Genomic DNA, 26,935 nt, shown 5'->3' on the forward strand with positions numbered 1-26,935 from the left:
AAGATCAATTAGGAGGCAAGAGGTGGTGAGGGCCTGGAGAGATAGGAATGGATATGAGAGATGCAAGCATCAACTGGAGGAACAAAGAACATCTAGCCTGGAGAAGAAAAGAGTAGGGCATGATAGCTATCTTTAAATATTTAAAGAGATACCATGTGAAAGAGGGTTTAGATTTGTTTTCTTTGGCTCCAAGGTACAGATCTTGGACCAAATGCCTCTCTCTCTCTCTCTCTCTCTATGTATGTATGTATGTATGTATGTATGTATGTATGTATGTATGTGTGTGTGTGTATATATATATATATATATATATATATATATATATATATATATATATATATTTAAAGCAAGACTTGAGTAATGTAGCATCAAAGTAGTCAAGGGATGTGGAGAGTTTTTAAATGACGGAGCAGTCAATTGCTACAAAGTAATCAGGTAAAATGTGAACTAAAAAAGGGCTTAGAATTGTGGGTAAGAATCCAAAGGACTCACGATGGAGAATGCTATCTACATCCCAAGAAAGAACTATGAAGTATGAATGCAGATAGATGGAGGCACACTTTATGCTCGCCTTTTTTTTTCTCTCTTTTTTTGGGGGGTTTTTTTTGGTTCTGTTTCTTCTATCTCATGATTCGTTCCATTGGTCATAATTCTTCTTCACAACTTGATTAGTGTGTAAATAAGTTCAATGCAAAGTTATACATAGAAGAAATATCGGATTCCATGCTGTCATGGGGAGGGAGGCGGGGAGGGAGTGAGGGAAGAAAATCTGGAACTCAAAATTATGTAGAACCGAGTGTCGTAAACTAAAAATAAAAATAAAAAAAAGAACTGTGGATAAGGAGTTGACTAGAAACCTTCAAAAATCTAGTTTCATTCATTAGAATGAATGAAACAGAAGCCATAATATAAGGGGCAATGGAGATTAGGGGTGGTGAAGATACTAGGGGAGGGCACAGATACAAGAGTTGGCCTTGGAAAGGAAGAAAAGCCAGAACAATTAATATTAAGATATTTAAGATGCAAGCAAAGATGGAGGATGTTCATCCAAGACAACCTTGGCCTTCTCATTTGTCTATTTGTTAATTCATTGGTTAATCGCTCTTTTATCATTCCTTATTTTACTGAGGAGATAAGAATGCCAACAATACCAACCACTCCCTATGGAAGAATGAAACATTACATAAAGGTTATCTATCTGGTTCCATAATATTCCATGTGAATGGCCTCACTACTTGTTTATGAGAGTTAAATATTATGTCTGAGCACAGTGTTGCCCTGACTGCACAACGCAAAGTTTTCTCTGGAAGCCAGGCAGTAGAGAGCATACTCCTTTTCCATAAGCAGGTGGAGCAGTAGCTACACTACCCTGAGATATACCTCTGGCCTCTACTGGATGGGAACAGGCCTCTTCTCACCCCATCTGATATTTGGTGACAATGAAGAAAACCTGCATCTGCAGGTATAATGCTACTTGAGGGCCACATCTCAACCCACCAGACAGGGCACGTGGGCAGGGAATCAGGAGCTTACGATGAAGAAAACTTGGTGTTATTCTTAGATACTGAAAACCTGCAAGGAAAAAAAACCTGCGGCTCTGGTAGGAAAAGTCGTTTTTTCCCACTGATAACACATTTCAAGTGAAAGGAATCTAGTCAAACACCTCAGTGTCCCTTGTTGATGTAGCTTCCCCTTTTTCTTCTTATTTGTAAACAACATCACTATCTCTATATCAAGGATAACTAATTAAATTCATAAACCTAGTTTCTGTTTATACTTCTATTCCCAGAGTCACTTAACTGAAGAATTTTTCTTTTACTTAAATTCATTTAAAAGAACTGAAACTGAGTTTGAACTTTATAGATGTGTTTTACACTTTATATCTTGCTCAATTTGACTACAAGGATCCTGGGTCAACAAATATTTTCATATGGAAATTCTTTGACTAAGGCAGATGGTCATAGGCTATCAGCCTTGAGATTAGGAGTAAAAAATGAAACATAATTAGTGAACTTAATTAGTGAACTACCTAATTCTTCCTCATTGTAAAGATTTGCATTTACCCTATAATGTGGATAGAGTGCTGGCCCTGAAGTCAAGAGGATCTGAGTTCAAATCTCAAACAATACCTGTGTGACCCTGGGCAAGTCACTTAACCCTGTTTGCTTCAGTTTCCTCATCTGTAAAAGGAGCTGGAGAAGGAAATGGCAAACCACTCCATTATCTTTGCCAAGAAAACCTCAAATGTGGTTACAAAGAGCTGGACACAACTAATTGACTAAACAACAAGAAAACATAATAATAATACATACATACTGGCTACATCCCACAGAAAAGGCATCAACATGGATAAAACAGAAACCTATTGATTCGGTGCTCAAAGGAAGGGCACTGCATTGTTTATTAGTTTGAGGTTTTTAAATTGTTTAAAGAAAAGGATGGGAGGGGAAGATTAAGGGGGATAGCTTGTGCAAAAGGAGAAGTCAGAGGGTAGTAGGGAGGGTCAAGATGTCCAGGCTTATAGGTTATGGCATATTTTCAAATTCTGCGTCACTAATGTTTGGGTTGTGGATTTGTTTCCAGTTTTGTTTCATATAATGTACTTCTTAGCTGTTAGTGAGGGTTGGACCAATAAAGGCTATAAATGCTCAGATTAGAAACATTTTTTAGGTGTAAGTCCTAGGCACTATTTTTTGAGCTCAGCTTAAGCTACACTAATTTGCTAGGATAATATTTTAGAAAATGATTTTATTATATTTTTAAAAATCAGCAAAAACTCATCTTTTCTCCCAAATAACTCCAACCTTCCCCACTGAGGACTAAATAAAAACAAAATTGGATCTACATGCTGTCTACTTTGGCCATAGTCAGAAATATCTATCTCATTCAGCACTCTGCATCCTTTACCTCTCTATTGGAAAGGAAGCAGTTAGGAAGCACAAGAAGAAGAGCACTAGGCCTGGAGTCAAGGTTGAAATTCAAATCTGGCCACAGACACCAACTAGCTGTGTGACCTTGGGCAAGTAGCATCATCTCTTTTTGACTCAGTTTCTTCAACTGTAAAATGGGGATAATAACAGCATTAACCTCACAAGATTGTTGTGAAGATCCAACGAGATATCTGTACATGTGAAGTGCCTAGCACAAAGCAGGCATTATGTGAATGCTGATTCACCCACACTCCTATCTGGAAGCGGGGAGCATGTTTCACCATTAGTCCTCTGGCATAGTACGTGGCCATTACAATGATAAGAGTTCCTTATTTTTTCAATGTTGTTTTTCTTTACCATATTGATATCATTGTATAAATTAGTCTGGTTCTGTTCATTCATTTTGCATCAGTTTACATTAAATCGTCATGGTTTCTGAAACCACCTCTTTTTCATTTCTTACAGCACAATAATATACCATACCTTGTTCAGTCATTCCTCATTTGATGGGCATGCCCTCAGACTCCCATTTTTGCCATCTCAAAAAAAGCTATAACTATTTTTGCACATCCTTAGAGTTTGTTTTGCTTAAGATTAATCCCTCCCTTAAACTTCCCTCCTTCTAATTCCCACTTTTCCCATTTCCATTTTGAGTGAGATGTATACACAGCTGTTTGTGTATTCCCTTCTTTGACCAATTCAGATGAGCCTGAGTTTCAAGTGCCACCCCCTCCACCACCCCGCCTCTTGTTTCTACTTGTCTACTTGCACACCCTGATTACGTGGGATAATTTTCCCTAATCATCCTTGTCCTCCCCCCGCCAAGTGTGTTTCTCTTCCTTTCTCTTTCCATTCTTCTCTTAAGATCACCAAAATATAAGAGAATCACTCCCAGGCCTTCAGTCTCCTTAGACTCCCTCTATGATCTCTGACGATAGGGTTGCATGGGGAACATGTGTATCATTTCTCCTTATTAGACTATAATCAGTTTATCCTTGTTTAGTCCTTTATCACTGTTCAATTGTGATTGCCTTTTTATGTTTTTCTTAACTCTCATCTTTGACTTCAAAGTTTTTTCATCAGAAATGCTTGGAGGTCCTCTATTTCATTAAAGCCATTCTTCCCACCCCTAATTCTACCCTGTAGGATTACACTTAGTTTTGCTGCAAAAGTTATTCTTGGCTGTTAAGTCCACATCCTTTGCCTTCTACAATATGGTATTCTATGCTTTCCACTCCTAGATACTAATGACTGCCAAAATCATATGTGATCCTCACGGTAACTCTTTAGTATTGAATTCTCTCTGTTTGCTTGTAGCATTTTTACTTTGACCTATAAAATTCTGGAATTTAAGATTAAGAATTAAGGAGTTTTCATTTTGAAGTTGCTTTTAGGAGGCTACTGGTAAATTCTTTCCATTTCTACTTTATCCGTTGGTTCTGACAGATCTGGGCAGTATTCTTCTAAGATTTCTTGAAATGTGGTATCTAGGTTCTTTGTTTGGTATTCAGATAGTCCAATGAGTCTTAAAGTGTTTCTCCTTGATCTGTTTACTCAGCTAGTTGTTTTTGCTATGAGATACTTTATATTTTCTTCTATTTTGTTCAATCTCTTCCTTATGTTTGAATATTTCTTGTCTCAATGAGTCATTGGCTTCTATTTGGTCCATTCGAATTTTCAGCAACTTTGTTGCTTGGGCAATGTTTTGTATCTCTTGAGCCAAGCCATTAATTCCCCTTTCCAATTCTTTCTTCCAAAGCTCTTACTTCTCTTCCAATTTCTTCCTCTCGTTTCATTTATAAAACATTTTAAAACTTTAAAAAACCATCTTTCTTCAACTCCTCTAAGAATTCTAGTTGAACTTTGTGGCCAACGTATATTTTTCTCTGAATCTTTGCTTGTAGGTATTTTGGAGTCATTCTCTTCTTCTAAATTTGTATCTTGAGCATCTCAGTCACCAGAATAGCTTTTTATGGTGGGATTCTTTTTTTTTTGTTTGCTCATTCTTCCAGCTTACTTCTTGACTTCTAACTTGATGTTAGTGCCAGGTTCTGTGAACTTCTGGAAGGAAGTTTTGGGCTCGTCCTGATCGGAGATTCTTGGGGTATTGAATATTGTGTTGTTCCAGGATCTCAGAGACAGTTCAGGCTGGGGACCTGCAAGCTTTCAGTGATAATGATAATAATAGCTAACATTTATATAGTGATTACTATATATGTGGCGCTGATCCAGGGCAAAGTCTGATTGCTGCCCCTCTTGTATGAGCTCTGCAAGTTTCTGACCTGGGTTTTGGTCTGAGAAATGGTAGACAGCTGCTAGACTCAGCCAGCTGGGAAGTTCTGCAGGTTCAGAGGGACACGGTTACAGGTTTCCCTTTGTGTCTGGGACTCTTGCCCTGGTTATTCATCTCCACTGGCTTCAGAGCCCTACAGCTTCTGCTTGCTTTTGAACCTGCTTCTTTCTTGATGCGCCACCTTTGGCTTCCCTAGCTAGGAATCCTACCCCAAGTTTCTACGATTTGGAAATGGGTAATGGGCAACCAAGTTTTCAGTTGGTACCAGTCCCTGTTGAAATGCTCTGGTGTGAGTCTGGGGATGCCCTGGGAAGGTTCTGGGACCTCTGCTTTTTCAGCTACATAGGTTCTCCCTAAACTAGAATGCTCCTCATATGATACTTCCAGCCAGACCCCATCCCTAGTGTTCAAAGGCCACTCTTTCTCTCTATTCTGATCTAGGCTGGAAAAAATGACTCACTATAACTTTGTCTTGGATTTCCCCATCAGGATGTGTTTTCAAGATCTGTTTGGAGAAGGTAGTTTGTTGTATTTGGGGGGGGGGGCGGGGCGGGAAGCTCACTGTACTGCTTCCATCTATTCTGCCATCTTGGTTACACCTCTGGAAAGCAATTTCTAGGATTTTACAGGTGCTTCAAGCAGTTAGCTATCCTGAAAGAGCTAAGATCACCTAATTCTATCATTTTGTAGCCAGCACCAGCTTAGCACTCATTGCTAGGAATCCCTCTTAACCAAAAACATACCCACTTAACAAAATCCCATAGCATTATCAACATGAATATGAAAAATGGCAAATTTGTTAGGAATACTTACTAAATATCTTACTAAAAAGGATAATATATTTGTGTAGCAACAATCCAGCTAGCAGCTGCTGTGGGGGTGTAAAACCAACAATAACCAGCTCACAGGCAAGCCCAAGTTCTTTTGCTCTGCTTTACTAAGGAAAGCAACATAAATGGGTTAACAATCTTACTTTAATCCAACATACAAATATCATTCACTCAGTTCAGGGGAAAAAGCCAGCGCCCTGAACTTCAGAGGAAATACAAACAAATTACAAACATCAATAGACAGACCTTGTCTGATTCAAATCCCAATTTATAGTTACCAGAGTTTAACCAAGTTCAAACATCCAGGCAAGCTGGAGGGCTCTTAACTACAGCGCCCAGAGTCTCCACATCAGCATGCCACCAAGAATGAGAGCCCTAAGCAAACAGCGTTGTCTTCCCTTTTTATGCACTCTTTAGCCATCATCAAATGTCATTTGAGCAACCAGAACTTAAGCTCTTACTATTGGCTCTGGAGTTAGCACCTCCCCCTAGGACCTTGAGGGCTTCACGGCCACATTGACTTAGCACCTAACAGCTAAGGGTTTTGGGCCTACTTGGGAGCAAAGATATAATCAGACCTCCCTTCATTGGCCCCACCTGGAGTCCCACCTTAGTTACCAATTCACACCCACATAGGCTTAGCACCTAGTAGATATGGGTTTGGGCCTGGGGCTTAGCACCTAGTAAGACTCAATCAAAGACACTTAATTAATTATTTTAAAACAGTAAGAAAGTCCCAACTTAAATGATATTACAATTTGTTAACCAGACAAATTGCTAAATGGGAAGAGATTGAAAACATGGCAACTATATTGTGAAGTGATCCAAACATTCTGGAGCACAATTTGGAACAATGTTCAAAGAGCTATAAAATTGCACATACACTATGATCCAGTAATACCACTACTAGGTCTGTATCCCAAAGAGATTTTTTTAAAAAGGGAAAGGGATCTATTTGTACAAAAATATTCCATAGCAGCTCTTTTTGTTGTGGCAAAGAACTGGGAACTGAGGAGATATCCATCAACTGGGGAATAGGTGAACAAGTTGTAGTATATGATTATAATGGAATACTACTGTGCTATAAGAAATGACAAGCTGGACGGTTTCAGAAAAACCTGGAAAAAACTTATATGAACTGATGCAAAGTGAAGTGAACAGAACCAGGAGAACACTGTATAACAATACTTTATGATGATCAACTGTGAATGACTTAGTTATTCTGAGCAAAACAACAGTCTAAGACAATTCCAAAGGACTCATGATGAAAAATGCTATCCACTTCCAGAGAATCTCCAAAGTAAAAAAAAAATATATTTAGAATTCAAGGGTGGAACCAGGCCTGTGGCTGGAGTAGCTATCAAACTATTGAATTAGAGACCCCTTCCAACTAAGGCATCATAGAAAAGCTTTGTGAAAATTATAGGTTAACTCCTTAATGCGTAGCATTTTTTAGAATCATTTGTTCCTTGCTCGCCCAAGGGTCACACATGGATACAATTCATTCTAATTTTCCTAACCAGGAGAAAAAGCTCATATAAGAGTTACTTTCAAAGAAACCATTCTTGCTTATGAAAAATGATTCTGGTAGCTGAATTTAATGCCCATTCTTCACTCTATTTTCTCCATCTCTGTTCTAGAATGCAACAAACCATGGCCAGAAATCAGAAAACCACATTCAGACAATGAAGCTGCACAGAAAACCTTAGAAAATCTTTGAAATGTTGCAGAAATAGCCCATATCGATTGGGTGAACAAGGCAGATTCAAAGGGTAATTTATCCAAGATACTCAAGTACTGTTCTGGGCTAAGTGTCTATTCTCCCACCAGGTCATTATGTACACTAGAAGACCATGTCATCACACATGGGCCCAGATGGATCTACTTTCCAACTACTAGAGCTGGTCATGTCACAGCAAGACTAGCATAATGTCACAATACCTTCAAAGTGAAGAAGGCAGGGGTTGGTCAGTATCTAGGAATCACCAAGGAAAAATCTGGAATATCAGATGGATGGCAGAGATAAGAAAAAAGGGAAAAGGATCTCTTTGGAACCCAGGAAAACCAAACCCCTATTTGTTTGGGCAACAGTTACTAAGAAATGCATACCAATTAGCCTTTAGTCATTCTGTCAAACTATGGGTTTGGATCAGCTGAGTTCACCTTCTGAAGCTCTTCAACAAATTCAACCACACTAAATATTCTTTATTTGACTCAATACTTTCTCAAATTACTAAGAGCCTTCCAGTCAAAGATATAAAAATGATCACTGACATTACTTTTTACCGGGGCTATTTGCAGATATGAAATGAAAACAAAGATACCACTTAGAGCTTTCCATAGCTAAGATCATATGAAGCAGGACACAGGAACCTTGGTTCTTGTCCATCTAGTGTAAGATTGTTTAAAAAGCCTGATCAGATGGAAAGAAGGAAGGGTGCCAAAAGAGAAATTACTATTAAATAATTCTTCTGACCTGCAAAATGAGAACGAAGTAGTCTACAGGTTTGTTTCGCTGGTAGAGGTAGTATTCTGGGGCTTTCTTGTTCTTCTCATCGTACTTCAGCTCCTGGATGACATTGGGATGTTTTAGCAGCCTTAGAAGGATCTTCTCTGACATCTGGGACGGGCTAAATGCTTCTACTTCTACAGATATAAACACAACTTGATATTACACTTTGAATATGTGGAAGGGAATAGTATAAATTAACACTAAAGTGAGTAAAAAGAGATCATGGATGCAAAATGAAGCATTAATATATTAATGAAACGTCTGCTTGTTGATCCACTAAGGGCTCGATCACCTAGGTCCTGGGAGAATCAGAAAAAACTGAATTCTCTTTTGTTTCATTTTTATTCCTTTTTATCAACCTGATTCATTCATTAATTTTCATTTTCACAAAGAGCACCTGACTTCCCAGTTAGAGAAAGCGATTATCAACCAGAAACAGACTCACTGATCCCTAGCATGCCTTTCTCTGAGCCATAACACAGCTTGTCTGACAATGACCCAGAAGAGCACAGGTCAAGTCCAAGGTCAGGAGGTACCTAAAATATAGGATCAGTCTTTGTGTGTATCTCTATCTGTCTCTTCTCCTATCTCTCTTTCTCCCTCACCTGTCCCCTCTTTCTCTCTCTTCTTCCTCTTTTTTTCCTCTTCTCTCTCCCCCTTTCCTTTTCCTTCTTTCCCACCTCTCTTCAACTCTCTCTCTCCCTCATTCTCTCTCACACACCCACATAGCACAAGATGCTGTCAGAATCTCATTTTCACAATTCTTCCTTCTTTTGACATTACTAGAAATAAAAGTGTAGAGATTTAGATATTCACAAAGAAGACATAATCACAGGCTAATATGCATTCAACTTATGATTTTTCTTAAAAAAAATCACAGTTGTTATCACACTTGGGGAAAATGTGGTTTCATTATAAATGTTAAGAATACCAATTACTAAATTCTCAGAGCCGCATTTGACCAGGCCTACAAAATAACCTAAAAGCCAGATAAAGAACAACTTTATTCGCTTTAGTTTTGAATAATGGTTCCTAGATGGCAGAGAACAATACTATCAGAATTTCAAAAATGCAGAACAATAATGAGTTAAGTTTGATGTTTGTTCTTTTATAAACCAAAAGAATATATATGGAAATTTCAGACATAAAAATCGTGAATCCCATTTTTCTTCTTTTCAAAATATTTTTCCAGCACACTGGGTGCTACTGACAGGGGCGGCGTAGATGTAGTCTTCGAAGGAGTCGCTGGTCAGTTCCAGATTTTCTCCCAATCCTCTTGCTAGATAGACAAAGCTCACCCTTCCCCTAAGGGGCCACTGAGGGAGCATGGGAACGGTCTTTTTGGTGTATTCAACCTTGACCTCTGCATCAGTCACTGCCGGCCATATTGGTGGATTGGGTAACGTGACTAATGGAAATAGGCCATCGAGAAATCCATGTAAAAGACTTGATATTCTTGTTTTCATTAAAACTAGGCGAGTCAAAGATTTTACTTTGAAAATCTATCTGCTTTACAAACTGGTAAGGCTGTCTGTATTACCTTACCACTGGTATCCACAGTTCTTTCCAGGCAAGCTGAATAACAAGGCGAATTGGTCAACTGCCTAAATCAAATGGACCCGGATGCTGTCCAGGCTCTACCGTGGGGTTTATTTGCGAGCAGTTAACCTGATGAACTGTACATGCAGGGTGGCAGCACTAACGTTCATCCTTACCTTTCAGACCAATTTAAAGTTACTGGTCCACCCCTGGTAAATGTCTCAGAGGGTTCATGCCGACACTGAACACAGGAGAGGAGAGAGTTTAAAAAGAAAAACAAAACAAAACAAAACACAAAAGTGGCATTATTTGTCACCCCATTTCCCAGCACCCCCCACAGCCCACCCTGTCCTGGCCGGTGAGAAACAAGTGATTCCAAACCGTGATAAGCGGCACTTGCCTGTTGCTAGGAAACGGTGCATTGCCAGGAGCAGCTGTGGTGATATTTTAACCTTCATCTCACTGTCTGTCTGCTTGAAGGCAGAGAAATCTTGCTTCCTTTCCCGATGGGCCACTTTCTTTTTAGTCCTATTATCAGCTGGGGGAAGGGAAGGAAAAAAGGAAAGAAAAAAAAAAAAAGGAAGTTTGTTCCATGAGATCAGGGATCTCTGTGAAAGAAAATGTCAGTACCAGTTAGAAAGGTTACACCTGTCTCTGTAGGAGTGCTTGTACACACACACACACACACACACACACACACACATACACACACACACACACTCACTCACTCACTCACTCTAAGGAGGGGGAGGGAAGAAGAAAGAGAATCCACCCCTAGAACTGCATGGCCACAAGTATGGAGTAATGAAAATAAACCCCTAGAATGCTGCCTATCGGCAACAATCTAGCTCATGAAAGCCTTTGGAAAATGCATTTTAAAAATTTACAAATATGGTGGCAAGGGACAGCTTTTCTTAATAAAGTTGTACAAATGGTGCATGACATAAATGCAGTAGATCACACTGGTTTTCTCCATGATATTTTCCCTCTACACACTTTTCCTTGGTGACCTCATCTATTCCCATGAGTTTTAAGTAGCATCTATATGTACATGACTTCCAATTCTACAAATATAGTCCTCATTTCCTCCAAAACCATAATCCTGCATCATCAGCTAATGGTTGGACCTCTCTTATGTGTTCTATTGGCACCTCAATCTCAACACACCTGAAAAAGAACTCATTGTATCTTCCTTGAAACTAGCCTAAACTTCTTTATTTCAGATGAGAGCAGCGCCATGCTCCCAGACATCAACAGTCATAAACAGAACTCATGATCTTTCTCCCTAAACTGTCTCCCCCTCCCCTTTCCTAACTTCTCTGTTTCCACCATGGACAGGTACCACACCATCCTTCTAGGCTCTTGGGTTGGTCCTCTTGGAGTCATTCATTCTTGACTCTTCCCCACCCTCTTGATAATCACATTTGCCAAATCTCATCAGGCCTACTTACACACCATCTCAGACCCACCCCCCTTCTTTCTAAGCATACAACACCCTAGTTGAAGCATGTAACACCTTTGGTCTGGATTATTGTTTACAGTCATTCTCTCCAATCCACTCTCCACATAGTTGCCAACATAATCTTTACAAGACAGGCCTGACAGTGTGGATGACCTGCTCTAAAATCTTGGGTGGTGCCCCTTGCTGACTCTAGGATAAAATATAAACCTTTCAGCCTGGCACTTCGTGCCCTTCATAACTCTCTGAATTTGTGTAACTTACAGTCTGCCTAAAGCAGACCAATAGCTGCTCCCCAATCTCAATACTCCATACTCCATCTCCTGCTTCTATCCATTTGCACGAGCTCTCCTCAACGTCTGTAATTAACTTCCTTGTCATCTCCTCCTCTCAAGATGCTTCTATTGCATTCAATCTCAGTTCAGGCACCACTTCCTCCATGAAGCCTTCCTCATCCCCCAATTGTCAGTGGTCTCCTTCATTTTCTTTGTACTACCCTTATTTGTGCATTTTCCTCAGTAGAATAGAAACTCCTTGAGGACAAAGGATATATTGTTTTTATTTTTGCCTCTCCAAGGCCAAGTACAGTGCTCTAAATATAGCTTACTGTGCTGAATTAAATTTAACTTAAATTCTCTGATATGATACTTTGAATTACACCTCATATTAGCTACATCAGTCAATCAACATTTACTAAGTCTCTGCTATCTGTAATACAGTAATAAAGAGAGGCAGTGTGGCAGAATGAAAAGAATACTGCTCATGGATTCATGAAACCTGATTCTAGAATTTAAATCCCAGCTGACACTGTTGCATGACCATCAACGATTTCATTTAAGCTCTCTAAGCCTCAGTAAACTAAATCTGTAAACTAGGAAAAACCCTGGCTGGGTTGTCAAGAAAGTGTACTGTAAACCTCAAATATATATAGTGTACGAACTGAAATTATCAATATGAATTATGATTATTGCTACCATGGGCTTTAAAGGATATGCCACAAGAGGTTGGAAGACTTAATACCTGCTTTCAAGGAGCATTTACTGCTGGGAAAGTGGAAAAACATACATAAAATCCACATGAACAATATTACAAAGCAATATTTCAATAAGTTCAAATTAGCTAGTAAATTCATTAAGCACTGAGAGAGGTGCCAGAATGAAGAGCATCACATGGGGTTAGTTCTACAGGTCTGTCTAGGAAAAAAGAAATTTGTCATTTGTCTCAGACACACAGTGTACGTATATATGTACATGTATATACACACATCACTAAGTCACATACAGAGAATATGTTTAAGAATGGAAATTGTTATTATTAAAACATGAGTCAATTTTCAGAAAAATTTATTAGAGATAGAGTATTAAGGACGAGACCTGCGATTTCATCGTTAGGTGAGAATCTCCCTCTACCAATGAAGATTGGCAAGAATTTATTAAGAGGATGTAAATTTAGAACGGGGTGTTCTAAGAAGCAGGATGGCATAACATAGCAAACTTAGAGTCAGAAAGACGGGGATTAGAATCCTTCCTTAGACACTTATTATATGGCCCTAGGAAACTGACTTAATTGTTCTCTGACTCAGTTTCCTCATCTGTAAAACAGAGATTATAATAATAGCTACTTCACAGGATTGTCATGAGAATCAAATGAGATAACATATGCAAAGTACTCTGCACATCTTAGAGTGCGCTATAAATGTTAATTATTATTCCTACTATTACTACTGTTATATGTACGTTTGAGGAAGCTGTTTTACCTCTCTGGGACAATGTCTTTATTTGTAAATGAAGGGATACGACCAGGTGATACCTAAGGTCAGCCCCCCCTCCCGCCCCCATTCAAGATCCTATGATCTTATACCAGAAGCTCAATAATAACTCATATCATTTTGATGCTCCTTTATATCCAGATGAATGCTCACTTAAATAACTCAAGGGCTGCTGCAATCTCCTTTAGGCCATAGTAGAAAGTTTCATAAGTTGCTGTGACCAAAAACAAATTAAAAGGCACCAAGCCAACCTTTCTGATGATAGCCAGGCTGCTTCTCTGATGACAGATTGACTGTCACCAGGTCCATATTCAAAGTGTGTCCAGCTTAGTAAGATTCACCAACACTTCAGCAGCCATTGAAGTAGGCCTTTAGTCAGATACACATTAACACAGGGGGAAAAACAATTCTTTCTTTTTTGGGGGATCCATAGAGTTAGTGGACTATTAAATAGAGTTTATGTTGTGGAGCTGTAGGATGGAAGTTGTCTGTTAGAAATCTAGCCAATCAGTCATCAACTATCATTTGAAAGACAACTATGTGCAAGACTGTTAGGCTCTGTTGTAAGGGATATGGAGATGGCCGTGACGTACTTTTGGGCCCTCAATATGTGCAGAGGCTCCGGGAATATTATGGTGTGACAAAGGTAATTATGTTCATGTCAGACAGACATGTCTAGGCAGGAAAAAACAGCCTCGAACAAGGTTGCAAAGTCCCTTTTCTTTCATTCTTGAGTACATACATTACTTATTTTAGAGGCAGTGATGGAAACTAAGAGATGCAGTACTGATGCAGTACCCAAAAGATTAAAGTCTTGGGGCCACACAAGGTTAGCAGAAACAAAGTTGTTAGTTAGCGAGAGCCAAATTGATTTCTACTTATCGGGCTTCTGCTGCAGAGTAGCAGTTTCTTTAACTCATTTGTTTTAATTGTCAACTCCAAATTCTTTCCCTCCTACATCCCCTGTCCTATTGAGAAAACAACAAAACAATACCCATAAACAAGTACAGTCAAGCAAAACAAATTTTTGCATTCAGCCATAGCCAAAAAAACAAAAGTAAAAACATAAGCCTCAACTTGCAACGAATGTCTCTACCTGAAGGTGGGCAGCATGTTTTTTCTTGAGTCCTCTGGAACTGTGGTTGGTCAGTGTGTTAATTAGAGGTCCTAAGCCTTTCAAAGTTATTTTTCTTTATAATATTGCTCTTATTGCATTAATTGTTCTCCTGGTTCCACCCACCTTACTTTGCATCAGTTCACATAGGTCTTCCCAGGTTTCTCTGAAACAATTCTCTTCATCATTTCTTATAGCACAATATTCCATTACACTCATCTCATAACCTGTTCAGCCATTCCCCAATTGATGAGCATCCCTTTATCTCCTCAGTTTCCAATTCTTTGCCACTACATAAAAAGGGGCTGTGCATCTGAGTCCTTTCCTCTTTCATTGATGTCTTTGGGGTACAAACTTAGTAGTGTATTATTGGGTCAACAGCACAGTTTAATAGCTTTTTGGGCATACTTCCAAATTGCTTTCCAGAATGGTTGGACTAGTTTACAGCTCTACCAATAGTGCATTAGTATACCTGTTTGTCCACTACCCCTCTGGTATTTATAATTCTTCCTTTTTTGTCATCTTAGCCAATCTGAGTTTTAAAATGTGCATTACTCTAATTATTAGCACTTAGAGCATTTTTCATATGGCTATTAATAGCATGTATTTCTTCTGCTGAGAACTACCTATTGATTTCATTTGACTATTTATTAATTGGGAAATAGCTTTTTTTCTTGTAAATTTGATTCACTTCCCTATATATCTCAGAAATGAGATCTTTATCAGAGAAACTTGCTGCAAAGATTTTTCCTAGTTTCCTTTTCTAATTTTAGATGAATCGATTTTGTTTTTGCACAAACTTTTAAATTATATGTAATTTAAATTGTCCATTTTATGTCCTATGAGCCTATCTCTTCTTTCATCATAAACTCTTCTATCCACATATCTGACAGGCATTTTCTCCTATGGGCTGCTACGTTGTACAGTGGATAGAGCGCCAGGCCTGAAGTCAGGAAAATTCACATTCCTTTGTTGAAATCTGGCCTCACACTTATTAGCTGGGCAACTCACTTCACCTTCTTCACCTCAGTTTCCTCATCTATAAAATGGGCTGGTGAAGGAAATGGAAAACCACTCCAGTATCTTTGCCAAGAAAATCCAAACGGGGTCATGAAGGTCAAACACAAAACAATAAAAGATAACAAACAACATTTTCTTTTACGCTCCTCTGATTTGTTTATTATGTCATATTTTTTGTCTAAGTCATGTATCCCTTTGATGCTTATCTTGATATATGGCATGAGATGTTGGCCTATACCTAGTTTCTGACAGACTACTTTCTAGTATTCCCAACAATTTATGACAAACAGTGAGTTCTTGCCCCAATAGCTGGGATCTTTAGGTTAATCAAACACCAAGTTACTGTATTTATTTGCTTCTGTCATATATAAGAGAACTTGATCTGTTCTACTGATTAACCACTTTATTTCTTGGGTAGTCCAATACTTTTAAAATTATCTCTCCTGGATCTATTTTCCAGGTCAGTGGTTTTTCCAATGAGATATTTCACATTGTCTTCCACTTTTTCATTCCTTTGGTTCTGTTTTATAATATCTTGATTTCTCATAGAGTCACTAGCTTCCACTTGCTCCAATCTAATTTTTAAGGTAGTATTTTCTTCAGTGGTCTTTTGGATCTCCTTTTCCATTTGGCTAATTCTGCCTTTCAAGGCATTCTTCTCCTCATTGGCTTTTTGGAGCTCTTTTGCCATTTGAGTTAGTCTATTTTTTAAGGTGTTGTTTTCTTCAGTATTTTTTTCTGTATTTTTCTTGGGTCTCCTTTAGCAAGTCATTGACTTGTTTTTCATGGTTTTCTCGCATCCTTCTCATTTCTCTTCCCAATTTTTCCTCTACTTCTCTAACTTGCTCTTCCAAATCCTTTTTGCTCTCTTCCATGGCCTGAGATCATTTCATGTTTTTCTTGGAGGCTTTTGATGTAGGCTCTTTGACTTTCTTGACTTCTTCTGGCTGTATATTTTGGTCTTCTTTGTCACCAAAGAAAGATTCCAAAGTCTGAGACTGAATCTGAGTGTGTTTTCACTGCCTGGCCATGTTCCCAGCCAACTTACTTGACCCTTGAGTTTTTTGTCAGGGTATGACTACTTGTAAAGAGTACTTTGTCCCAAGCTTGAGGGGCTGCGCTGTTGTTTTCAGAGCTTTTTCTATATAGCAAGGTCTGCCACACCAGTGCTCCTCCTCCCCCAAGAACCGGCAACCTGGATTATGACTCACATCTGAGCAGGCTCTGCACTCCTGCTCTGATCCACCACTTAATTCCTCCCACCAGGTGGGCCTAGGGCCAGAAGCAACTGTAGCTGTAGTTCTGTAGCTGCACCACCTCCACTGCCCCTGGGGCAGTGGCTGAACCACAAACTTCTTTCACTCTGTCCCTGCAGCTTTTCCCACTAACCTTCTCTGTTGTCTTTGGTGTTTGTAGATTGAGAAGTTTGGTAACTGCCACAGCTCACTGATTCAGACCTTACCCAGAGACCATCCAGGCTGTCCTGGGCTGGAGCCCTGCCTCCCTCCGCTATTTTGTGGGTTCTGCAGTTCTTCTCTGCTGTCTTTGGTGTCTGTGGGTCGAGAAGTCTGGCAACTGCCACAGCTTACCGATTCAGGGCACCAGGGCCCGCTCCGCCTGCTCCCAGTCTGGTCGGTCCATGCGGCCCACGCTGGGCTCCGTCCCCCTCCTGCTCCCAGCTCCGTGCGTGATAGACCTCACCCAGCGACCATCCAGGCTGTCCTGGGCTGGAGCGCTGCTTCCCTCTGCTATTTTGTCGGTTCTGCAGTTCTAGAATTTGTTCAGAGCCATTTTTTATAGGTTTTTGGAGGGACTTGGCGGGGAGCTCACGTGAGTCCCTGCTTTCCAGGTGCCATCTTGGCTCCGCCCCTTAACCACTCTATTTCTCACCAAACTATTTTGATGATTATTGCTTTGTAGTATAGTTTGAGATAATGGTACTGCTAGGTTGCCTTTCCATTCCATCTCTCTTTTTTCATTAATTCCCTTGATACTTTTTACCTTTTGTTCCTCCAGATGAATGTGTAATTTTTTTTCCCTAGCTTTAGAAAGTAATCATTTGTTCCTTTGGTATGGCACCGAATAAGTAAATTACTTTAGATACTATTGCCATTTTTATTGGCTCGGTCAACTCATAGACAACAAATATTTCCAATTATTTAGATCTGAATTTGTATCAAAAGTTTGTAATTGTGTTTATACAATTTCTGTGTGTCTCAGCAGACTCCTAAGGAATTTATACTATTTGTAATAGTTTTAAATAGGATTTCTCTTTCTATCTCTTCCTATTAGGTTTTGTTGGTAATATGCAGAAATGCTGATGGTTTGGGTGAGTTTGTTTTATATCCTGCAACAGTACTGAAGTTATTGTTTTAATTAGTTTCTTAGCTAACTTTCTAGGGTACTCTGAATAAACTATCATATCATCTGCTAAAAGTGATCATATGGTTTCCTCTTTGCCTATGCTTATTCCTTCAATTTCTTTTTCTTGTCTTCCTGCTATAGCTAGCATTTAAAGCACAATATTGAATAGTTAGTAATGATAATAATGAACATCCTTGTTTTATCACTACTCTTATTAAAAAGACCTTTAGTTTATCCCCATTACAAATAATGCTAGCTCTTGGTTTTAGATAGATACTACTTATCATATTAAGGAAAGCTCCATTAATTCCTATGCTTACTTGCATTTTTAACAAGAATGGAGTATATGTCTTGTCAAAAGCTTTCCCTGTTTCTACTGATATAATCCTGATTTCTGTTGTTTTTGTTACAAATATGATAAATTATGTTTATAGTTTTCCTAATATTGAACCAGCTCTGTATTCCTGATATAAAATGGTCACAGTATACAATCTTTGTTAAATGTTGCTGTAATCTCTTTGCTAATATTTTACTTAAAATTTTCCCATCAATATTCATTGGGGATAATGGTGTATAGTTTCCTCTGTTTTGCCTTTTTGGTTTTGGTATCAAGACCATATTTGTTTCAAAGAAGGAACTTGTTAGAACCCCTTTTTATTTTTTCAAACAATGTACATGTTATTAAAATAAATTGTTCTTTAGATGTTTAACAGAATTTGCTTGTAAATCCATTTAGTCCTGAATTTTCTTCCTTTGAGAGTTCATTAATGGCTTGTTCAATTTCTTTTTGTAATAGATTATTTAAGTATTCCATTTCCTGTTCTGTCAATCTAGGCAATTTATACATTTGTAAATATTCATCAACCCATTTAGCTAGTGAATTTTAATGGCACATAATTGGACAAAACAGATCCTAATGATTTCAATTGCTTTTCTTCATCAGTTGTGAACTTATTTTTTTTAATACTAGTAATTTGTTTTCTTTTTTAAAGTTGTTAGCTAATGACTTATCTATTTTGTTGGGGTTTGTAAAATCATTTTTATTAATTCAATTATTTTGCTTTCAATTTTGTTACTCCTTTAATTTTCAGGATTTTTATTTTGGTGTTGAGTTGAGAGGTTTTTCATTTGTTGACTTCCTAGGGTTTTTTTAGTTGCATGCTCAATTTCTTAATATGCCCTTTTATTGATGAAAGTATTTAGAGATACACATTTTCCCCTATTGCTTTGGCTACATTCCAAGCATTTTGGCATACTGTCTCACTATTGTCATTATCTTCAATGAAATTAATAATTATTTCTATGATTTGTTCTTTGGCTGATTCTTTACAATTGTTATGCAGTTTCCAATTAATTTTAATCTTTTAAATTTACTGAAATATATAACTTCATTGCATTATGGTTGGCAAAAGATGCATTTAATATTTCTGCTTTTCCACATTTTTGTGAGGCTTTATATCCTAATAAGTGGGTCAATTTTTGGAAGGTGCCATGCACAGCTAGCAATATACTCCTTCCAATATTTTCCAGAGTTCTGACATACCTAACTTCTCTAAATTCTATTCAGATTTTTCATTTCTTTTTTATTTTTAGATTTATTTGGACCTGAAAGAGGTAAATTGAAGTCCCACAATATTATAGTTCTACTAGTTATTTCTCCCTATAATTCACTTAACTTTTCCTTTAAGAATTTAGATGCTATGCCACTTGTTGCATATATGCTTGGTATTAATTTACTGTCTATGGTATGTTTCAGCAAAATGCAGTTTCCCTGTTTATGTTATTCAATTAGGTCATTTTTTGCTGTTGCTTTTTCTGAGATCTGATTACTTCCCTTGTCTTTTTAAATTCAGCTATAGCATAATATATTGTGCTCCAACCAATTATTTTAACTCTGTATCTTTGTTTCAAGTTTTTCTGGTAAGCAATACTGGTTTCTGGTTTCTAAATCATTCTGCTATTCTCTGCCATTTTATCAGTGAGTTTATCCAATTCACATTCACAGTTATAATTGTTAGCTGTGTATTTCTCTCCATCCTATTTTCTTATACTTTTCCTTCTCTTTGTCATCTTCCCCCCCTCCCCCTTACAGGTTTGCTTTGCTTCTGACTAATCCCTTCCTTATTTTACCCTCCCTTTCATTCTCTTCTTTCCCTTAACCCTTTCTCTCCTGTTTCTCTGTTCAGTGAAATATGTTATACTCAACTGTGTGTGTGTGTGTGTGTGTGTGTGTATGTATGTATGTATGTATGCATAAATTCTTTGCTCCTTTGACCAGTTCAGATCAGAGTGAGGTCCAAGTGTTGTCCAATTCCTTACCACTCTCCACACCCTTTTACTATGGGACTTCCCATTTATGTAAAATAATTTTCCCCATTCTTCCCCTCTGATATCATGGTTGGTTATTACATTGATCAGAGTTCTTCATTCTTTGAAAACTGTTTGTCTTTACTACATTGAAGTCATTGTATAAATTGTTCTCTTGGTTCTCTTCAATATACTCTACAACTGAAACCATTCTCTTTTCATTTCTTAGAATACAATAATATTCCTTTACATTTATATACCATAACTTATTCAGCCATTTTCCAATTGATTGGCACCCCCTTAGATTCCCATTTTTTGTCATCTCAAAAAGAGCTGTAAATTATCTTTGTACATCCTTTGAACTTTTCATCTTAAACTACCCTCTCTCTAGTTTCCTGTACCTCTTTCTCCCCTTTCACTTCCTATCTCCCTGTAGAGTGAAATGTATTTCTATATCCAATTGCATGCATGAATTTGTTATGTATGTGTATCTTCTTCTCTCCTCTGACCAGTTTAGATGTGAATAAGGTTCAAGTGTCATTTGCTCTTCCTAATTCCCTTCGTGACTGTATAGATGTCTACTAGGACACCTTGACAATCGGTGGGATAATTTTCCTCAGCTTTCCTTTCCCTTCTTTCCCCTCTCCCACCCTTCCCCCTACCTCTACTGAATTCCTCTTCCCCTCCCTTTCCATTCTTCTCTTAAGATCATAAAGACATAAAAGAACCACTCCCCGGCCTTTTCTAATTTGATTCCCTCTATGAACCTTGATGATGATAGCGTTCAGAGGGGACACATGTACCATCTCCCCATATTAGAACATAAGCAGTTTATCATTGTTTAGTTCTTTGTCATTGTTCAATTGTGTTTTTACCTTTTTGTGTTTCTCTTAATTCCTGTGTTTGAACTTCAAAGTTTCTATAGAGCCCTGGTCTTTTCATCAGGAATGCTTGGAAGTCCTCTATTTCATTAAGAACTTATTCCCCCTTTAGGATTATACTTAGTTTTGCTACATAAGTTATTCTTGGCTGTAAGCTCACATCCTTTGCCTTCTACAATATGGCATTCCAACTCTCTGCTCCCTTATTGTTGAGGCTGCTAAGTCATGTATGATCCTCACTGTGGCTCCTCAGTAATTGGATTTTTGGCTTTTTGGCTTTTTGGCTGCTTGCAGTATTTTTTTTTCTTTGACCTGGAAGGTTTGGAATTTGGTTATGATGTTCTTGGGAGTTTTCATTTTGGAGTTGCTTTCAGGAGATTACCAGTAGATTCTTCCTATTTCCCCTTTGCCTTTGGTTCTGACAGACCTGGGCAATTTTCTTTTAAGGTTTCTTGAAATATGAATTCAACATTCTTTTTTTGTTCATGGCTTTCAGGTAGCCTAAGGAGTCTTACATTTTTCTTCTGAATCTCTTTTCAAGATCAGTTGTTTTTGCTATGTAGATACCTTATGTTTTCTCCTATTTTTTTTTTCAGTCTTCATTTCCTTTGAATATTCCTTGCTGTCTCATGAAACCATTGGCTCCTATTTAGTCCCTTCTATTTTCAGGGAGTTTGTTGCTTGGCCAAGATTTTGTACGTCTTGAGACAAGCTGGTAATTCCTAATTCTTTTTTCCATAATTCTAATTTTTTTTTCTAATTTTTTCCTCTAGCATTGATCTTTCACTGATAAAAAATCTTTTTAAACTTCTTTTTTGAAACCCTTGTTTTATCTCTTCCAGGAATTCCAGTTGAATTTGTGGCCCAGGTGTGTCTTTCTTTGAAGCTTTGCCTGTAGATATTCTGGAGTCATTTTCTCCTTCTAGGTTTGTATTTTAGGCATCCCTCTCAATAGAATAGCTTTCTTTGGTGAATTTCTTTTTGGTTTGCTTGCTTGCTTATTCTTTCAGCTCACTTCCTAACTTCAGACTTGATATTAGTGCCAGGTTCTATGCACTTCGGGAGGGAGGGTCTGGGCTGGTCCTAATTCTACTTCAGTGGGGTACTGAATGTTGTATTGTTCCAGGACCTGCAAAGTTTTCAGTGCTCCCAAAGTAAAATGAGGCAGAAAAAAGTCTGCTCACTGCTCCCCTCATTAGAGGGTGAATCTGGGTATGCGCAATAGTAGGCTGCTGCTTGACTCTATCCCTGTCAGCGAGCTAGGAAACTGCTGGTTCAGAAGGACACAGTTCAGAAGAACAAAGGTTCCCCTTTGGTCTGGGTTATTTCTCTGCAGGCTTCAGACTGGGTTGAAGGTTCTAACTGAGACTCTGCTCTACTCCTGGAGTCTGAGCCCTGCTGCTGCTGGCTTCCTTCACTTCCTACTCTCTCATTACGCTATCCCCAGTCTACCCTGGATCTTTGACCTAGAACTGTGTAGTGAGCAACAAAGCTACCACTTGGCTCCTGTTCTCACACCCTGAATGAAGTTATGATGCTCTGGTATGAGTTTCAGGATACCCTATATGGGTCAGGGACCTCTTCCTGCCTCAGTGCAAGAAGGCTCTTTCTAGTTCATAGTCCTGGCCAGATCCTGTCCCTAGTGTCTGTAGTGCTCTTTGTCTATCTCCCTATGGCCTGGAAAAATGACTCTGTGACTTTTTCTTGGATTTTCCCATCAGGATTCAGTCTGATACATTTTTAAAATTATTTTCTCTCTCTCTCTCTCTTTTTTTTTTTTTAGAGGGGGGAAGGCAGGGCAATTGGGGTTAAGTGACTTGCCCAAGGTCACACAGCTAGTAAGTGTGTCAAGTGTCTGAGGCTGCATTTGAACTCAGGTCCTCCTGACTCCAGGGCTGGTGCTCTACTCACTGCGCCACCTAGCTGCCCCAGATACATTTTCTACATCTGTCTAGAGGATTTCTGTAGGAGAGCTTGCTGTGCTGCCTCCTGCTATTCTGCCATCTCGGCTCTGCCCCCATAATATCTATTTCAAACTGTATACATGTTCACCATAAACTTTGTCCTCTCCACCCAACACTCTTCAGTTATTGCCTTGGGTCTCTCGGTCCTAGTACAGTACAGCACTTAGGTGCAAAGGATCCATTCCAGGAAATAAGTACCCTAGGTTGCTAGAGCTGCTTCCTTCAAACCTGATCCCAATACTACTCCCATGTACCCTAGGTCTGGCTATGATGCCAATCACTATCTGGCTCTCCCTGCTCCGTATGCCAAATCCTTGTGAGCCAATACATAACCTCCAGTGGTACACCCAGTACTGTAATAATAATACATAATTATATATATATATATATATACATAATAATAATACATAATAAGTACATAATAATAGCTAACACTTATATGGTGCTTTAAGGTTTACAAAGCATTTTACATATATTATTTCATTTGATCCTCATAACAATGCTATCAGGGAGGTGTTATTATCAGGACTGGGAGAAATGAAATGATTTGTCCATAGTCAAAAAGCTAGTAAGCTGGGATCTGAACACAGAACTTTTGGATTCTAATTCTAGCCCTGTATCCACTATACGAATATGATGCCATTTTCACGTTATCTGGAAATTAATCTATCATTTTTATTCATTTAATGATTATTATCTTTCTTCAAATTCCTATCTCTGACTTTCTTATAACTTCCTTGAACTTACAGCTTATTTTTGTTTTTAATTCAGTTTTTCTTTCATAACTTTACAAGTTCTTGGTAATACTCTAAAAATATCAATGACATTTACATTTCAGTATTAAAATATAAATTAAATAACTCAATTTTAAAATAAGTTTGCTTTTCCATTAAAAAGATATTTTAAAAAATTTAATTTTTCTTTCAATATGATGACATAGTATTTTCGGGGTTTTTTTCAACATCATAAACTTCAAGCAATGGCATATAAAGGTTTGGTGACTAGATAGCATAGAAACTCAAATCTTGGAGAAATGGTTTGTGCAAAGCTCCATGGACTTCTAGGCTGGAATCTCATTTTAGGTCAAAGCCACTTTCCTTTAAGGGAAATTACAAGGTAGGCCTTGGTCACCCGAAGAAGTGCCTCCATTTTGAGATTTATTTTGGTAGTAAAGGCAGTGATCGTGAAGTGAATATAACTATTGCATTTTAAAAATAACACCTATATTTTAGATACATTTGCATTTTAGCTAAGTTGGTGTACATAAATAAAGTCTTTTTCATATGACCAACTTCCCACTAAAGTTTCTCCAACCTCTTGAAAAGTATTAATCATTCTATAGAATTTTTCTGAGCTATGTAAATGGCTTGGTGGATAAAGGAGACATGGTCATTGCATCTTATTCATGTAGGGGGGGTTGGTCAAGGGAATTCTTTGATTATCTTGAAAAGCATACAGACTTTGGTTCTGGAATTTTGACTACTTCTCCTCCCCACCCCCACTCCCCTTTCAGAAAGACAAATTTCACTGATGGAAGTTTCTCCCAAGATGGTTGACTCGGATTCATGAAAGGCTAGAATTTGTTCTGTGAAGTTTGGAATTCAGTCAAAGGGCCACACTTGAGGATCTAGAGCAGGGATGGGGAACTTGCAGCCTTGAGGCAACATGTGGCCTTCTAGGTCCTTGAGTACAGACTTTTGACTGAGTCGAAGTTTTACAGAACAAATTTTTTAGTAAGGGGATTTGTTCTGTGAAGTTTGGATTCAGTCAAAGGGCTGTACTTGAGGGCCTAGAAGGCCACATGTGACCTCAAGGCCACAGGTTCCCCAACCCTGGTCTAGATTCTTCTAGGAGGAGGCACCCCTTGCATTGGAAGTGGAAAAAATCCTTTTCCCCTTTTTCTGCCTTTCTACCTTTCCCCTTTTCTACCTTTCTCTAAAAAGATCTTGAAAGCAAAAGAGTACGTAGGGAGGAGGGACAAGGCAGGAAGCCTCAAGCGTTCTTCCCTTTTGCAACGCCCAAGCCTCAGAGTTATACCATAAGGCTCTGGGTCTGTGGGGTGAGTCTGAACTCACCAGAATGTTGAGGTGTTGCTTGTCTAGCTATTGCCCAAAATGTTTCTTCTCTGGGTAACTCCAAACCATGAGATAGCACTGTAAGACAGAATGGGGGGTGGAGGGCAGGTGGTGGTACTATGTAGACCTCTGTGGAAAAGAGGAATTTACCAAATATTGAGGGGTTGTTCTTCTGGCAATCACAATTTTACACCCATTCTAGGAGAAGGGGCGTAACATCCTAGACCATAGGATGTTATTTAGTATGAAGGCCTTTAGAATCCTCGCGGAAAGTGGGAGAGGGAAAGGAATTCTAATTTGACCATATCAATCCTTAAAGTGTTGTCTGTGTTTATTTAGGGCCTCTTGTGAGTCCTTTGCATTTTGTGCATTTTCTGCAGGGTAAAATAAGAGCTGCCTTGCATCTGACAAATGTCTTATTACATCGATTGCCTGTATAGGATGCAGGGAACCCTTTTATCCAAATCTGTGGACACCTAGACATAAACTACATTTGGAGATTTCCCAGAGCAGCAGTTCTCAAAGTGTGGTCCACATTCCCCTTGGGGTCCCTGAGAGCCTTTTATGAGGCCCCAAGGCCATAACAATTTTCATTCTAATACTAAGATGTTTTAATTTCCAATATGGTAAATAGGGATAGATATAACCCACATAAACAAAAGCTGTTCAGGGGGTCCTAAACTAATCTTAAAGGTGTGAAGGGGCTATGAGACCATAAAGTTTGAGAACCATTGTCCTACAGCAAACTTGGAAGAGAGAGTAGGTAGATATCATGAGACAAAGAGAGTAATATATAATAATCCCCAGGATTTCAGGATCTGAGGTAACAGATCAACATATAACACAAAGTTAATATATGTACCTGCACTAGTTATGCAAACAGGTTAAAAATGTCTCTAAGAATTTTCACTTTCCTTCAAAATTTCAAAAGTCCTGCCCACCCACATTTACTCAGCATCCTTAACCTCACAATGCTAATATTTCTGCCTGCAGTCATACACAAAGCTCTCCCACAGGCATGCCCATGAAGACGTAACCAAAAACAGTGCAGAGAGGAGCAGTGAGAAAGAAGAGAGAAAAGATACAGTAGCATCACTGTATGTTTCAAAGAGTTGTACCTTCATGTAAGACAAAAGGGACTGGGGGATGAGAGGATAACTGCTGTTGGAAGATTATTAAATTTATATCGTAACCAGCATACTCTGCTCAAAAGCAGCCAGTAACAGTTATTACTGCAAAGGTTGTGAAAGAGAAACATGCATTATGGGAAATTTAATGTAGGGCAGACATACTATGTAAAGGTACTATGTTATCTATCTAGAAGGCAGCTAGGTGGTGCAGTAGATACAGCGTTGGCCCTCAAGTTAGGAAGACCTGAGTCCAAATTCTGCCTCAGACACGTAATAGCTGTGTGACCCTGGGCAAGTCACTTAACCTTGATTTACCTCAGTTTCCTCATCTGTAAAATAGACTTACTAATAGCCATCTATGTGCCAGAGTTGTTGTGAGGATCAAATGACAATAGTTGTAAAGTGCTTAGCGTAGCGCCTGGCTCATAGTAAGGGCTATATAAATGTTATTATCATCATTATTATTATCTGTATGTATGCATGCATATGTTTATATATACTTATGCATATATATATGTATGTATGTATGCATGCATGCATGTATTTCACTTCTAGGCCAAGAGATTGTCCTCAGTTTCTTCATACTTTACTGGATGGGCTTCATGAGCTGCTGTAGCCAGTTCTGTGGTGACAAGCCTTTCTGAATCTAGCTGCCAAGTGCTCAGTGTGTTACCAGCCGCATACCTGAAACCTTTCCAGTTAATAGGACCTGCCAGAATTTGGGGTCAGTCAACATAGTCTCCAAGAAC

The 26,935-nt window shown here is 38.6% G+C and overlaps 1 protein-coding gene across 2 annotated transcripts in view; it reads right to left on the reverse strand.

Moving 5' to 3' along the window:
- CNNM2 (cyclin and CBS domain divalent metal cation transport mediator 2) overlaps nucleotides 1-26,935 on the reverse strand; it is a 171,919-nt gene that overhangs the window by 20,172 nt on the left and 124,812 nt on the right. For both annotated transcript variants that reach the window (XM_036769629.1, XM_036769628.1), the window contains exons 3-4: nucleotides 10,505-10,642; nucleotides 8,530-8,699 (exon numbers count right to left, since the gene is read on the reverse strand). In XM_036769629.1, the coding sequence (XP_036625524.1) occupies nucleotides 8,530-8,699; nucleotides 10,505-10,642 (308 nt within the window). The remainder of the gene's footprint in view (nucleotides 1-8,529; nucleotides 8,700-10,504; nucleotides 10,643-26,935) is intronic.

The sequence above is a fragment of the Trichosurus vulpecula genome, chromosome 8, assembly GCF_011100635.1.
Source record: "Trichosurus vulpecula isolate mTriVul1 chromosome 8, mTriVul1.pri, whole genome shotgun sequence".
Classification (NCBI taxonomy): Eukaryota; Metazoa; Chordata; class Mammalia; order Diprotodontia; family Phalangeridae; genus Trichosurus; species Trichosurus vulpecula.